The sequence below is a fragment of the Hydra vulgaris genome, chromosome 04 (assembly GCF_038396675.1).
Source record: "Hydra vulgaris chromosome 04, alternate assembly HydraT2T_AEP".
Classification (NCBI taxonomy): Eukaryota; Metazoa; Cnidaria; class Hydrozoa; order Anthoathecata; family Hydridae; genus Hydra; species Hydra vulgaris.
In genome coordinates, this window is record NC_088923.1 from 34,137,126 (window position 1) to 34,152,479 (window position 15,354).

At 26.2% G+C, this 15,354-nt stretch overlaps 1 protein-coding gene across 3 annotated transcripts in view; it reads left to right on the forward strand.

The window, feature by feature from the left end:
- The window catches only part of LOC136079774 (uncharacterized), an 81,129-nt gene that overhangs the window by 30,525 nt on the left and 35,250 nt on the right, over positions 1–15,354 (forward strand). For 2 of the 3 annotated variants that reach the window (XM_065796151.1, XM_065796152.1), the window contains 2 exons: positions 2,161–2,652; positions 14,437–14,499. In XM_065796151.1, the coding sequence (XP_065652223.1) occupies positions 2,161–2,652; positions 14,437–14,499 (555 nt within the window). Of the gene's footprint in view, positions 1–2,160; positions 2,653–5,784; positions 6,177–14,436; positions 14,500–15,354 lie in introns of those variants that run through there. The other variant, XM_065796153.1, reaches the window with a different exon arrangement.

Here is a 15,354-nt window from a genome sequence, read left to right on the forward strand (position 1 = left end):
TGAATAATGAAAGCAGTGATTTTGAATAAAAATATTACCTATTTATCTTTCTTAACAATAGACACCAATGTGAAGGTAAGCCAAATGTCTATCAACTCAAAAGATAATAAAAAAACAACATCACAACAACAGCACACAACAATAGCACACGCCATAAGTTAATGTAATATGCATATAACATAACTTCAGTAACATAGCATTCATATGTAACAGAACATAAGTAAAAATATTACGCAAAATGTTGTAAAAATACATTATTATGTATTTTTAGAATAATTAATAATAAAGGCTTGAAAACACCAAGACCGAATGCAGTAACAGTTTGACACTAACCACTGTTGTTATAACATTGTTATAAGTACATCACTATAACGTTGTTATAAGTACATCACTTGGCTGGCAACGTTGACAAATCTTGCTCAACACGTTTAGCAATTCACAGCACTTTGAAAACATGGAAACAACATAATATAAACATATGTACCAACTATAAACACAATAAATGCGTATAAATATGTTTAAGGTTAAATATATACCTTATATACATATTTAAACACATTTATAAAACAATTATATAACACTTATTACCACATACACAAACATCAAAAAACACTTTACCTTATTATAAAAACACATTGATAAAACAACTATAAAGCACATATTACCACATACACATACTTATCAAAAAAGTATATATACAAACAATAAACATGTGCAAACAAAAATTTTTAAAATGACACGAAAAAAGTACACGTATAAAGATTAAAAGTAAACAAAATAGATATATACAAACAATACTCTTTACCTTCACTTTTTTTTTTATAAGAACTGTAATCCTCATAACAAAATTAAACCTTTACGTACAATAACATGTGGGATACCATGTCAGTATTGGCACAAAGTTATAATTTATTTTTCTAAATTTTCTAAAAAAGAACAAAAGTAGTTAATAGCATCACAGAAATTTCAAAGTAGTAATAACCAATTTTATGGAAATAGCATTAGTATAACTTTTTGCATAAAAAATAATTAGGGCTCATCCATACTCCTACATTCCTTCTAAAAAATAACATATAGGCTCAATAAAAACAAAACTGTTAATAAAAAATAAAGCTAAAGGAAAAACTAAAACAAGCAAAATGTAAACGATTTAAAAAATGAAAAGTATTGATCCTTTCTACTTTATATCTAATAAAAATGTTATATATAAATTGCTAAACTATTTTCTTTACTTTCTTTAAATATAATAGGATCTTAACAATAATTATTTATCTTAATATGATTCCTTATGTATTATTTTTAAACTAATAAATAATAATTAATTTCCAAAAGGTGAAAGGTTTTAACTCGCTTAAAAGATCTTTTTCCGATGACCGCGTGCATTTTGAGAACGCGCTCTTTCAAAGCCTAGTAACCAGTTAAAACTACTTTAAAATTGAAAGCATCACGACGTTAAACGTCAAACTTCAACTATAGTAATTATATTTAAGATACTGTTATTATTAGGCTCCACACATGTGAAATCTAAAGGTTTGAAAATATATGTTAATAGCTATACACCAGGTAAAAATCTTAGACGATAATTTTATATTATTATTAGAAAAATGGAAAGGTTCACTGAAGTTTATGCAGATAAATTGCTATTAATATGTTTATCTCCATTTCTTCTTTTTTTATAACCAAATGCAGGCATGTCAAACAAAAAATTTATAAAATATTTTTATTCGATGTTAATTTAAGTAACATACATATTATTATATATATATATGAGAAAAACTTTAAATCACTCAAACAGTTTGTAATCGCCACAGGCAATGTTATAGGATTTTATTACAATCTAAACTATATAATATGTCTATTTAAAGGGGTAATTTTATTTTGTTAGGGTTTTGAAACAAGTTTTTGTATGAATTTGAGACATATGACATATTTTTGACTTTCATGAAAGTTTTTATATTTAGTTTATTTAGAGTTTTAAGTAAAGACAAATTACCCAAACTCCCCAAAATATGTTTTATGTAAATAACGTCTAACGTAAATATTATTAAATGTAACATTATTAAAATATTATTAAACTTTTTTTAAAAGTGAAAAAATAACAATCATAATTGGTTTTTCAAATTTTATTTTTTCTTTAAATTTAAATTAATTTTATTTCAGGTATTGTTGTAAGGTATATCAATGAACGTGTGCTGATAAAAAATAACTTGGTTGCAACCTTTCCATTGTTGAAAAAAACATATTCAGTTTCTTTTTTGTTTAAACCAAGCTTTTTTCCAACTGAAGACACAAATATTGTTCATTTGACTAATACAAATATTTATACACTGTATGGGGAAAGAATCCCTGGTGTTTGGTTTTTTACATCAGGAGTTATATTTGTATCTTCTGCAGTTAATGGAGATGGTAATTTCATATTTATGACTAATCCAATTCCATTAAATGTGTGGTCAAGTATACAAGTATCCCAAACTGAAACTAATGGAGTTTATTTATATTCAATATATTTAAATGGAACAAAAGTTTTTAACACTGTAAACTCACAGACGCAAATATTTACAAATGTCTCCGTGTACAATGGAGACCCAAAATATGGTTCGGATTTATCCTGTGGTTTTATAAAAGATTTCATTGTAATTAATGGAAACGAATGTGAGTGTTCTGTATTTATTAAATCATTATTTATATTTCTATAAATTATCAAAAAATATTAAAACCTAAGTTTGTTTTTAAAACCTATCTACACCGACGCATCAAAATTGTTTTAAAAAAGATCGTCGTTATAGCAATTATTCAAAGTAATTTTTTTTAAACTGGAAAACTAGGAGAGTAAAACTTTACCAAGATGACAAAGAGCGTAGCACATATAATTTCCTCTTTACAAATACCACGTAAATCAAACGACGAGAAAGTTATGCCGCAAGTATAGTCATTAGTAATAAAAATAGTTGTGTTGAACCTTTGTTGAACTCCTAAATGCTAGTATTTAGGAGTTCAAAAAATATAAAGGACAAATAAGCAAGGACTTTTTATAGGTGTTATACTAATTGAAAAAGATGTTTAGGGCATGCTCGAAACGTCTTTAAGTTTAGCATCTACAAAAACTTGTTGCTCATGTTGAAATATACCCTTGGCTTGTCCGATTATATTTTTTAAATTTGTTTATAAATATTATTTATTCATTTATTGAGTAAACTTGCTTTTAAACAATTTTTGCGTAACAGACTTATAATTAGTAGAGCTTGCTCGTATATAATGAATACATTTATATTTGTAAAGAATCCAACGGTTTTTTTAACTTAAATGGCCTCTTAAATAGATTTTCGTCAAGAAAAACTCCATTAAATCTTTTGTTATTATTTCTCTTTTTAAGTTATATTGTTGACGTAAAGATCAGATGTGTTTTCAGACAGTATCTGTTTTTTATTTTGTGTATAGGAAAGTGTTCGTTTCGTTTTTTCACCTTTTTAAGATGAATAAAGATAAAATTATTTATTTTTTTAAAAACAAATTGAAACATTTTTAACTTTCTCGGTTCATATTACTAAAAATGCATGTATATATTTGGATGTGGTTAAACTATTTTTTGTCGTCAGCAAAAATTATGTTTTTTAAATCAGGCGCATTGTAAATTTATAGCATTCAATTTTTTGAGTAAATTTCTATGACACCTTTCGAGAAAACGAACAAAAATACTCTGCAAAATTCAGGTTTGTGATAGATTCAATGATGTAACGAGTAATTAAAGAATATCATGTTTAGTCGAATTTTTTTTTAAAACCGAATTAGTTTTTATAAAGGGGTTTATCTTTAGTTAGATATATGTGTACTTTGTAATACATTATTGTTTCAAGTTTTGTTTTTTAAAAGATTGGACGACCAGAAAAAGGCCAGTACTTTGATATTTTAGTTAGATCTCCTGTCTAGTTATTACTTCTACTATTTTTAGAGAGTCTGGTAAAGACCTTTACTCAATAAATGCTTTAAAAAATTGTACAGAATGTCTTTCGAGACCTCATATTAGGCGGTCACAAAATTTCCATTTATGTCGTCATTTCCTGTTGACTTATTTCTTGTTCAACAATCGGGTCAAATAGCGGTATACAATTTGTTTGCTTCTATGACCTACAATGTATTATTTATTAAGAGGATTAAGGCAACTTTAAAAACATAAAATGGCTTAACCCAAATTTTTTGATTTGGGAGTATTATTTCTTGAAAGACAATTTTTACGGTAACTTAAACCATACATTTAACTATAACTATAAAGAATATAAATATTTATATATACATATATATATATATATATATATATATATATATATATATATATATATATATATATATATATATATATATATATATATATATATATATATATATATATATATATATATATTATATATACATATATAGTAAAAACTAGATAATTATGACACTCGTTTTAATTAGAACATTACTCAAAATTTCACGCAATTAGCGATCATCAGATGATACTAGTCTTAAAAACAACGGCAAAAAAATATAATAAAAACACTGTGGAGTGTCCTCTTCGAAAACATTAAAGTTATTCATCATATATTTATTTTCATGGCGACACTTAGACGCAAGTTCATTTTGCTTATTTAGTAAAGGTAATGGGGTTGAATTTATATGATATTTTTTTTATCAAGCATAAATTGACTTACCACCAGGTTTAAACGGTTCAGCTCGGTCAAAAATTTTCCACAAAAAGACAGGATTTAAACCTTTCTTTTTAACACTCCACACAAAATTAGATAGCTTGGTAGAGTTTCACTCACTTTGATAACGGAAGGAGTTATTATGCTTGTAAAAGCGATCTTTAAAAGTTTTTTCTGTAAGCCCAATATAATATCTACCTTCATCTTGCGGATTTGTCTTAACATAACATAAATAGTTGACATTTTTAATTAATTATTTTCCATAAATTTTCTTGTTAACTAGACAACTTCCATTAACTTTCTTGTTAACTAGACGACATTAACAAGAATGTTAGAAACGCTTGTCCAACGATGGCATAGTACAAATGACGTATTAAAGTGGTTCCATGACATCAATGACGAAAAAACTGTGTTTTTGTTCAATGTGATGTTGTTGATTTTCACCCTTTTGTTTCTAAACATGTATTGCCATAATTATTTAGTTTTTACTATATATGTATATATACATATATAGTAAAAACTAAATAGTCGTTGTTTTTGAGATTAGTAACATTTAATGATTGCTATTTGCGTGAAACTCTGAGTAATACTCTAAATAAATCAAGTGTTCTAATTATCTACACAATTACTGCAATTTATATATATATATATATATATATATATATATATATATATATATATATATATATATATATATATATATATATATATATACATATATATATATATATATATATATATATATATATATATATATATATATATATATATATATATATATATATATATACATTTATATATATATATATATATACATTTATATATATATATATATACATTTATATATATATATATATAAATGTATATGTATATATATATATATATATATATATATATATATATACATATATATATATATATATATATATATATATATATATATATATATATATATATATATATACATTTATATATATATATACATATTTTTTAAGTTTCAATTATTAATCATAATATAACTTAAAAATATAAACTTGCTTTGCGAAAGAAGATTTTGAAAATGTTATCAAAAATTTCAATAGTTACGATTTCTTTATTATAGTGAGAATATCGGAAAACATCGAGGAATGCTCTTCTTCATCAAAGTTTTAATGTTTCTCTTTGTTCTTTAATTTTCCATACCTGGAACAATTTTTTTTATTATTGACATAAATTGACAAGCAGCTTTTCAATAAGTTAAATGAATTAATTTTTTTGACTTTCTATCATGCACTGAAAAAAAGTTAAACCAATAGTGTTGCATGTAGTCATCACTTTTACTCCTATTCACTTTTTGTTCAGAGCAAGCTTTTGTAATTTTTCAATGGCTATATATATTTAAAAAATGTTTATAAGTTAAAGGTTGAAGTAGGTTTTTTTTTTAAAACATTTCACTTTTAAACTATTTTTCTTGAAGTTGTAAACAATTACTGTTACTATTATTCAAAATTGCTTAATTTTTTTCATATTTTTTTTATTTTACATTAGAAAGGAGGCGTAAGTCAATTAATTGTTGACGTAATTTTTAAGAGGTGTCTCTGAAAGTTTGACAAGCTGTTGACAAGGGGGAGTGAGGGGGAGAAAAATAGAGCCTTGCGGCCGTGGCGCAGTGGTTAGAGCTCTTGCTTATAAGCAGGAGATCGAGGTTCGAAACAAGCTCTGGACAAATTTTCGCGTCACGGTAAGGAAGGAGGCGTGAACTTCCCGGTTAAATGCACTTCCGCGGTGCTCTGTGACAAGACCGTTAGGACTTCTTGGGGCACCTAAAAATAAAATTAAATTAATTAATACCATTTTTATACGTAAGATGAATAATCAGAAACATATGTTTAAAAACTTTATTATTTCAGTTTGATAAATCAATAAATTAAATTAGCCTAAAAATTTTTTGTTTCTTTTTGTTATTCACGACAACTGTTCCTCCGGTATTCACAATTTTGACGCTTATCTAATGAAGTTTGGATTTTAATGGGGAATTTTTAAATGAAGCAAACTAACTTTAGTTAAGTAACTTACGTAAAGCCCTGAAGGTGCTACTAATCTAAATCATATAAATGTATTCACCAAATTTTTTCAGTGAAAAATAGTATTACCAAAAAAGCAAATATAAACTGATATGCGTAACTTATTTCACTAACCCTTTTTTTAAAGCAAAAAGCAAAACCATTAGTTTGAAATAAGGAGAATTAAAGAAGATTCTCTTTATTTAAAGCTAATGTTTTTGCTTAAATCGAACAAGTCGAGCCTTTTTCTTAGTACTTTGGTAGTTTACCAGGTTTTAACTGCGTTTCAAATTTATAATATACATTGTTTTAGTATAAAGATAATATTTGACAAAATATTTAAATACATAGTTTATTAAAACTTAAAACAAGATTAATCCTACAGTTTTGCCTTCAATATGCGCAAGTAATACCTTTTTGAGTGGCTGGATATAATATAAAAAAATCCTAATATCTATCACACATTAAAGTATACGCTATAAGTAAAAATTTGTTCACTATTATGTCAAATAAAAATGTTTTGCAAAAATATCGACGATTGGAACCAAGAAACAGAAAAACTTCTCCCTATTTTCCAAAATCAATCCAATAAATTTTATTTTAGGGGTTATTGGATAAAATTTAATTTAATTAAATTTTATCCAATAGCCCTTTACTATTTGAATCTTGTAACTTTGCAAACTTTAAATCGCCTCATTTTGGTCAATTTTAACATCAAAAGCTTTTTCCGCCATAAACTTAATTATATATTTCTTATAAAACTTTGAAATAGAAAAGAATATAGTAAATAACAAAGAAAACCAGTTAAATTAAAGTGAGCTTCAAAATAATTTGTTATTCATTTTAGAAAACAAAACTAGCATAAACCTAAGTTAAAACGTGTTAGTTATTTAATCATCTATGACATTTTTAAAATTTTTGTTTATAAAATGTTATTTTATAAACTTTATTTGAAATATAAAACTTTTTTGTAAGAAAATATGAAACAAATTGAAGAAAATGTCTAAAATAAACTTTACCAAAATATGAAACAGATGTTAAGAAACTATTAAACATGTCATTAGTTTAATTACGTAAATACTTCATACAACTTTGGAATTTATGAAGATTATTCAAACAATTTATATATATATATATATATATATATATATATATATATATATATATATATATATATATATATATATATATATATATATATATATTGTCATGTAAAATTTTTGTATGCGTTAATCATATTGTTAAGAGGCACTGTATTTTTGAAAAGTTTTTACATTTGTCATTTGAAACGTGCGCATAAAATTAAAAATTTTGTTCATTATTAATTTTGGAAATGAACTATTTCACAAACATATCCAAAAAAAATTGGTCAAATTTATAGCACATTCACATTCATATGTAATTTTAATATGATTAAATGTATTGACACATTGCTGTGTATGATTTTTTTTTCTACCAGCGTCATAGGTAATTATTTAAAAAAGTAAATCTTGTAATTTTTTAACGTTTTTTCAGTAATTTTCAAATTAAAACAAAATTTATGTCATGGGTTGCAATGAAGTGAGCTCTGAGCGGCAACAACTAGTAAAAAACTTACTTCAACAGCAACCTAATATGTTGATTGGACTCATAATAAATGGCATCATGTTATATTTAGTGACGAAAAACATTTTAAAGCCATAAATAGAAAGAATCGTATTTTTGTACGCCATCGTCCTAATGAAAAAGATTTACCATTTAATTTTACAATAACAGCACAAGCTGGTGTGGAATAATTTTTATATGGGGATGTTTTTCTGCAAATGAAAAAGGTTTATTGAAGTTTTACGAAGATTGCTTGAATGCTTCTCATTATCTATAAGTTATTGCTGAGTTACTTGACTAAATGGACACCTTTTTGGTTATGAAGCTGAAGATTTTTATTTTATGCAAGGCAACGCGCCGTGTAACAAAGCAAAAAAAACTCTGGAATGGCTTGCAACGAAGAATATTCAGCTCCTAGAATAGCCACTCACTTCACTAGACGCAAATCCGATCGAAAATATTTGGTCAATTATTGACCAAAAACACAAATGACGTAAAGGATGCACTTCAAGAATTTTAGGACAAGACTTCAATTGATCTTTGCATTAAATTGGTAAATTCTTTTCCAGATCGCATTTCTCAAATTTTTAAAGCTAAAGGATCCAACATTTCTTCATATTAAATTAAATTATGATGTTTTTTTATCGAAAATTAGTACTATGTACTGAGTGGTAATATACTTGCATTTTTTCGCCCTACTTTTGTGGCTCAGCTACTTTTAGAACGTGTTCCTTAAGAATAGGGCCCTAGTTAGATTGTAGTTTTATCAAACCTAAAAAATTTCCAATGTTTGAGTCACCAATGCGTTTCAAGGATTCCTCAAAAGCAAGGCTAAGTTCTTCTAAGAAAAGGATAACATTAAAAATTCTACTCAAAATTTGGTACCGTCTCGGCAATTTCACATTATTTGATGATTCAATAAAATTATCAATTTTGTCTTGCATTGATAAACATTTTTCGAATCTACTCCATTCTAGATAGCATTCTCTATGCACATTATTCTTTTCACAATCTGGAATACTGTTACATAACTTCCGCTAATTAATACTCGCTGCCCAGCCTTCAGCTGTAGTTAATGAATATTTGGAAGCAAGACTTGGTTTGGAACAGACACTGTTGCGGGTACGCTGTTCTGCATTAATGTTTTTAAACTTTAATGTACCTTTTATAACTTTTTGATTCTTACAATCTTTTGGCAGTTTTAAAGGAAAGTCAATATGACCTCTGGTTAGAAAGTTATTTATTTCTGATTGAGATGGAATTTCTGCTGAGATGTATCCAATGTCAAGTTTTGTTTTTGATTGGTGAAGTGAATCAATACTTAATTTAGATTTTTCTGTAGCACCAAGTGCAGGTTCTGAAACAATAGTTATGTAAATCATATTTGTAAAAAACTCAAAGTTTTTTTTTTTACAAGTTGCTATTTCATTTTTGTGGCTATTTTGTTTGAAAATGCATCTTTTCATATTTCTCTTTTTTCAAATTTACATCAGGATTTGTTTATAATTCATATTTACTATTTGTTTTTAATTCACAGTTGCTTTTTTACACCTAATTAAAAGAGTGTCTGTATTTCTTTTTTTTTATTGTAAATTAGTTTACTTTTTTTCTTTTCTCTTTTCGTGCTACCGATTCATGAATTTAGATGCTTCTTGTAGGCAGAATATCGAGACTGTTAAGTTGATAAACCTGAAAAAAAATAGAAAAATTTTTTTTCTATTATAACTTAAATAAAAATTTTTTTTTTTTTAAATAGCATCAATCACCGCAGGATTAGAAAAATAGAACTCAATTAAGTAAGAAATTGTTAAAAAAAAAACCTCAAAAAGATTGAAAACAAAATAATATTGCGTTAATTATTTATTAATATTTCGTATTAAGTTAATAAATCGTTATTAATAACATTATTTAAAAATTATCATGTAAAAAAAAAAAAATCTAAAGAAAAAAGTAAAAATTATTATTTCCTTCATTTGTTTTACATTCCCATATTTTATGTTTGTTTTTATTAATTTAATACGAATTAACTTTGCTTTAGCGAGTTAGCATATCATTAGCGAAGACCAATGACAAAATATACAATTGCGGTGTAATGTCTTTCTTTCTATTAGTATTTACTATTTCGTAGCATTAATTAAGCTGATATATTCAGAAGTAAAAAAATATACGTAAAAAAACATTTTGAGCCATAGCCGCCTGTTCGAACAGGCCTCTTAAACGCGCTTATAAAGGCTTTGGCTGGGGCAAACAATATTCTAAAGCTATTTTGTTTAATAATTGCAAGCGACGTCTTTACTATATTTGTAATAAAATACAACTATTATCTAGTATATAAATACAAAAAGTGCCTAGAAAATGTTGTTTGACAAACTGTAATGGTAACTGCAATACGGATAATCAAGAAAAGGTTTTACGGCTTCCTCACAAAAAAAGAAGAAGTTACTCTATGGGTAAATGCTATAGCACAAGACAGTATACTTGACTGCACAGATACAGTTATTTGCGACTAAGATTTTCCATCTAGATATCCAACAGTAACCAAATTTCGCCATAAACTTCGGCTTCACCATAAATTTTGGCTTTCACCATAAATTTCGGCTTTCTGATCCTCTATCAGTTTTTACATGTATCAAACCTAGTTTAATACATACTCTTCCACCGCAATTAAGAACAACCTCTAAAGCATCTTCATCTCAGATAAAGATGCTTTAAAATACAGATGACTTCTAGACGGATCAATATGCCCGTCGAACGATATATATTTTTAGTTACTAATAAAGTTACATCTTTTAGCCCATTACATCAGAAGTTACAAAATAAAGTTATTGAACTTGGTAAAGTTTGTAAACTTTGTATTTAGCTTGCGAACAGATGCTGATTATTCAGACGACAGAATTAAAAAAAAACTCTATAATTGTCAAATTTTTGCTTAAGATCGAGAATGATCTGAATTTTGAGTGATACTTTTGTGGGAATCAACATAAAAATAAATCTCTATCATAAAATAGGATTTTTATAACCAATTTTTGCTCAAAATTACAAGAAGCTAATAATTTTTTTAAATTATTCAACAAAATCCTATAAATTAGTAAATCTTTTGCAACTTATCCATGATACCAGTTTTATAACAATTGGAAAAAAAAACACCACATAAACTATTATAAGTGCATTTGAATACTTTTCAATTTCAAGAACATTATATGGAAGATAAAGGGAAGATTCAAGTATTTCTGTCCTAACAAAGCTAACATCAAAATTGGTTTTTAAACTCATTTTTTTCAAAACTTAAAACTGAAATGCAAAAAAAGTGCTTGCTATTGATTCACAAAGTAGACGTCAAATTATCTCTTATTTACCATGCTGGCTCAATCCTTGGAAAATCAGACTCTTTTGCTACTACTGTTTTAAGTTTTGTGTTTTTACTGTTTTAAGTTTAGATATCCTTGGTATAAACACAATAATATTCCTTTATATCAGAATGTTTCTCAATGATGATAAAGTATAAGATGGGTCATGCTCAATTAGCAATCAAATTTCAGATTTAAGTGTCTCGTCTTAAGAGTTTGCCTTAAGAGTTTTTTATTATAACTAAGCCCTTTACTTTTCTTTTTTTTATCAGAAATGGAATATGTTGCAGAAACTGATATATCAACTTTTTTTGAAATTTCTTTTAGTTTCATTTTTTTATGAATTGACTTTCTTATGGTTTTCACAATATCTTTTGTAATAAATTAATAACAATATATTTTAATTATAAGTATAATAAAGCACAATCACACAAACAGAGGCCACAAAAATAAAATAAGTTATATGGTGTATTTAGAAATGCTGAAGTTTCAAGAAAACCATAAATTAAACATATTTAGTAACAACAAAATTTGTTACAAAGTTTTTAAAATATTTCATATATCTTAAATAAAGATTAAAATAATGGACTTTTTACAAAAATCATTAAACACACAGTAAACATAAGTAACATTAGAGCTATATACACTTATCCTGCTTCTTTATCCGTTTATCCTAATCAGCTATATATATAAATCCTGCTTTTTTTATCTATTTGCACACTCTTTTCTAGCTCAGGCAAATTGTCAAATATATCAATAGCATTACTGCTAAAAGAGTATCCACATTTCTGACAGTTATGTTTGCTTTCTGCAGATAAAAATTTAATGTTTATACCGTTATGGAGACTTAGTTTTGCTAATTGAATTCTTACTTTTGCAATGACTTGTTGCACATATGTTAAGTTGCAAATATGTGCCTCAAGATCCTTGTCGAAGTTTTCTAACCATTGTTTCTGGTGGGTCAGTTGGAAATTCTCCAGTATTACATACTTAAAAGAATTCTGCAACAAAAATTTTGTACGGGCTACTAAACTACGACACGTATGAGCTAAAGCTGGACCTGTATCTCTCGTGAACTGATATTATCTGCTGCCTTGCTTGCAATTAATTTGATGTGACATTGTTGCAAGACCAAGTTAAAATGATATTTTTGAATCATCTATATTTATTTTAACTGCTCTATCTGGATCTTTATATCGAATATCATCATGCTGTTCTTTTGTATTGAAAATTTTCCAGAACTTCACAAATATTTCAATAATATTTATGGTTTTTCTGCTTCTTTTATATTAAGTTTAGTTTTTAAAAAAGTTACAGTTTCATCACAAAAGACTTGTTGGCAAGTAAATACCTTTTGTCTTTCAACAGTTTTCAGTGAAACAGACACACTTAAAGAATTAGACAATTTTACAATTTTATTTTCTCCCAGTCTGAACAAACTTAAAATATTAGACCAACATGCATGTTTAGTTAACCTATTATATTCATAACGAAACTTTTGGTGTTTTTCTGTAATCTAGTTGTTACGATCGGATTTAAGATATTAAGATTTTAGATGCACAAAGTCATATGACAAAAACATATTGTCTTTGGTCAACCATGGGTCAATACATTTAAACATTTTAAATAGTCCTTGATTTACACAATTATTATCACATAATATCGAGCCCTAAAGATATACAAGTTATATAAGTATTTGAAGTCAATTGAGCTCACTAAGAAACAGCATAAATACAAAAAGAGAGGAGCATGCCGCAAAACGCTGATTTTAAACAAAGTTTTTGCAGCACTACTAATTTGATTCCCAAAAATAACTAAGTGTTTCAAGATAAAACAGGTTTCAACTTACATACTACTAAGCAATATGGCTGTTCTATAAAGAATAGAAAATGTTTTGTTACATTGTCTGGAAATCGTGGAAAAAATCTCTAGTCGCTGTTATAACTATTAATGGTATATTTAGCTTTAAGATAATGGATGGTGTGTATAATGGCAAATTTTTTTTGTGATTTTATAACCAACAATTAAAGACCGTTTTTATTTAATACAAGTATTGGATTATTGTGGATTTCATCGTCGAAGAGATGTAATCGATTTGTTTGACCAATCCAGTGTGTCTGTTTATTATTAGCCTCCTTATTCACTGCAATTAAACCCGATTGAGCAATACTTTAGTTTTCTTAAAGCTAACTATACTTCTATATGGCTGTTTCCTTAACTTGCAAAAAAGTTAAGGCTACTATGAATTCACTTGTACCAAATATTGGCATTGATATTTGTGATCGTATTATGAAAAAATTGGTTTTGAAAGGTATAGCAAGGCTGGAATTTTATCAAAGCAAATGGTTTGTTATTAATATAATCTCTTTAAATTTAGCAATCAATAGATATTTTAAAAATACATTTAGTTTAATTAGGACTTTATGAATAACTTTTTTCACTTTTCAGGTAAATGCACTTTTAAAACAATTAAAATGTTATATGTTTCATAAAAAAATGTTATACATTTTATTAAAAAATGTTTTATACTTAATATAAAAGTGTTTTATATTTTCTTGAAAATTGCTTTATATTTTTTAAAACTTGATTCATGTTTTCTTAAAATATGATTTATTATCAAACGTTTTATATTTCTTAGAGACCCTGAAAACTTATATTTGATAAACTTATGTATATAATAAGAACGTAATATGGTATAGGTCTGCAAAATATATATTCTTTTGTTTATTCTTGTCTTTTTTTAATTATTGTTTTAAAATCATATTTTTCAAACTATTACAGACCCATGGTATAATCCACAAATTGGTTTCATTAATATTGTTAAAAATGTAAGTAAAACTAATGGTAAGTGTAATTTTAATTTTTTTTTTTTTTTAAAACTCATTTATTCATCTGTGAGTGCGCGTGCGTGTATTTTTACTTTACACACATACATTGTTATTTATTTGATAAATTACTAAAAAAAAACAACGTGTTTTACTAAATTTTTTTTATTCTATTCGAATAATAATGGCTCGGTTGAACACAATGAATTTCAGCATTCTTTAATTGTTAACTCCGTGAACACTTCTCAACAGACTTTAATAATTTTTAGACACAGTGAAGCTAATTGAACAACTAGTTTCTTTTAAAAGTGTAAGTTATTATATTTTAAAAATAAAGACTTGTGCATTTATACAAGGTAATGACTGTATTTTTATTCAAATACTGTTAACTTTCATCTATATTTTTAGTAAAACCTGAACCAAATCTGTATTAAATAATACAGATTCTTTGAAAATAATATTAAAATTTTTTTTTTCCTTATTTACTAGCAGAAATTGTTATTATTTTTATGTTATACGACAAGGCTGTATCCAAGATTTGAAATAACGCTATAGACCCATTGGTTATGTTTGGTTGAGAAAGCCTAATGTGTTTCCAAAATAAAAAATGAAGACTACTTTAAACTATTAAGATGCAAAATATTTTTCATAAAGTTGTTTTCTATTTCAAAATTTAGTTTTTACCGATTCTCGAATCTTTACTAGAAGATTAAGAATCTTATATCAAGGTTCTCCATCACCTGGTTAAAAATTCAAAAATTGGTAAAAAATAAAATTTGTTATAACAATACAGTTTTTACAATCCTAATTTTAAATTAAATTTGTTGAAGCTACAAGCTTATGTCTTAAGAACGCATTGAAAAAAACTGTATAT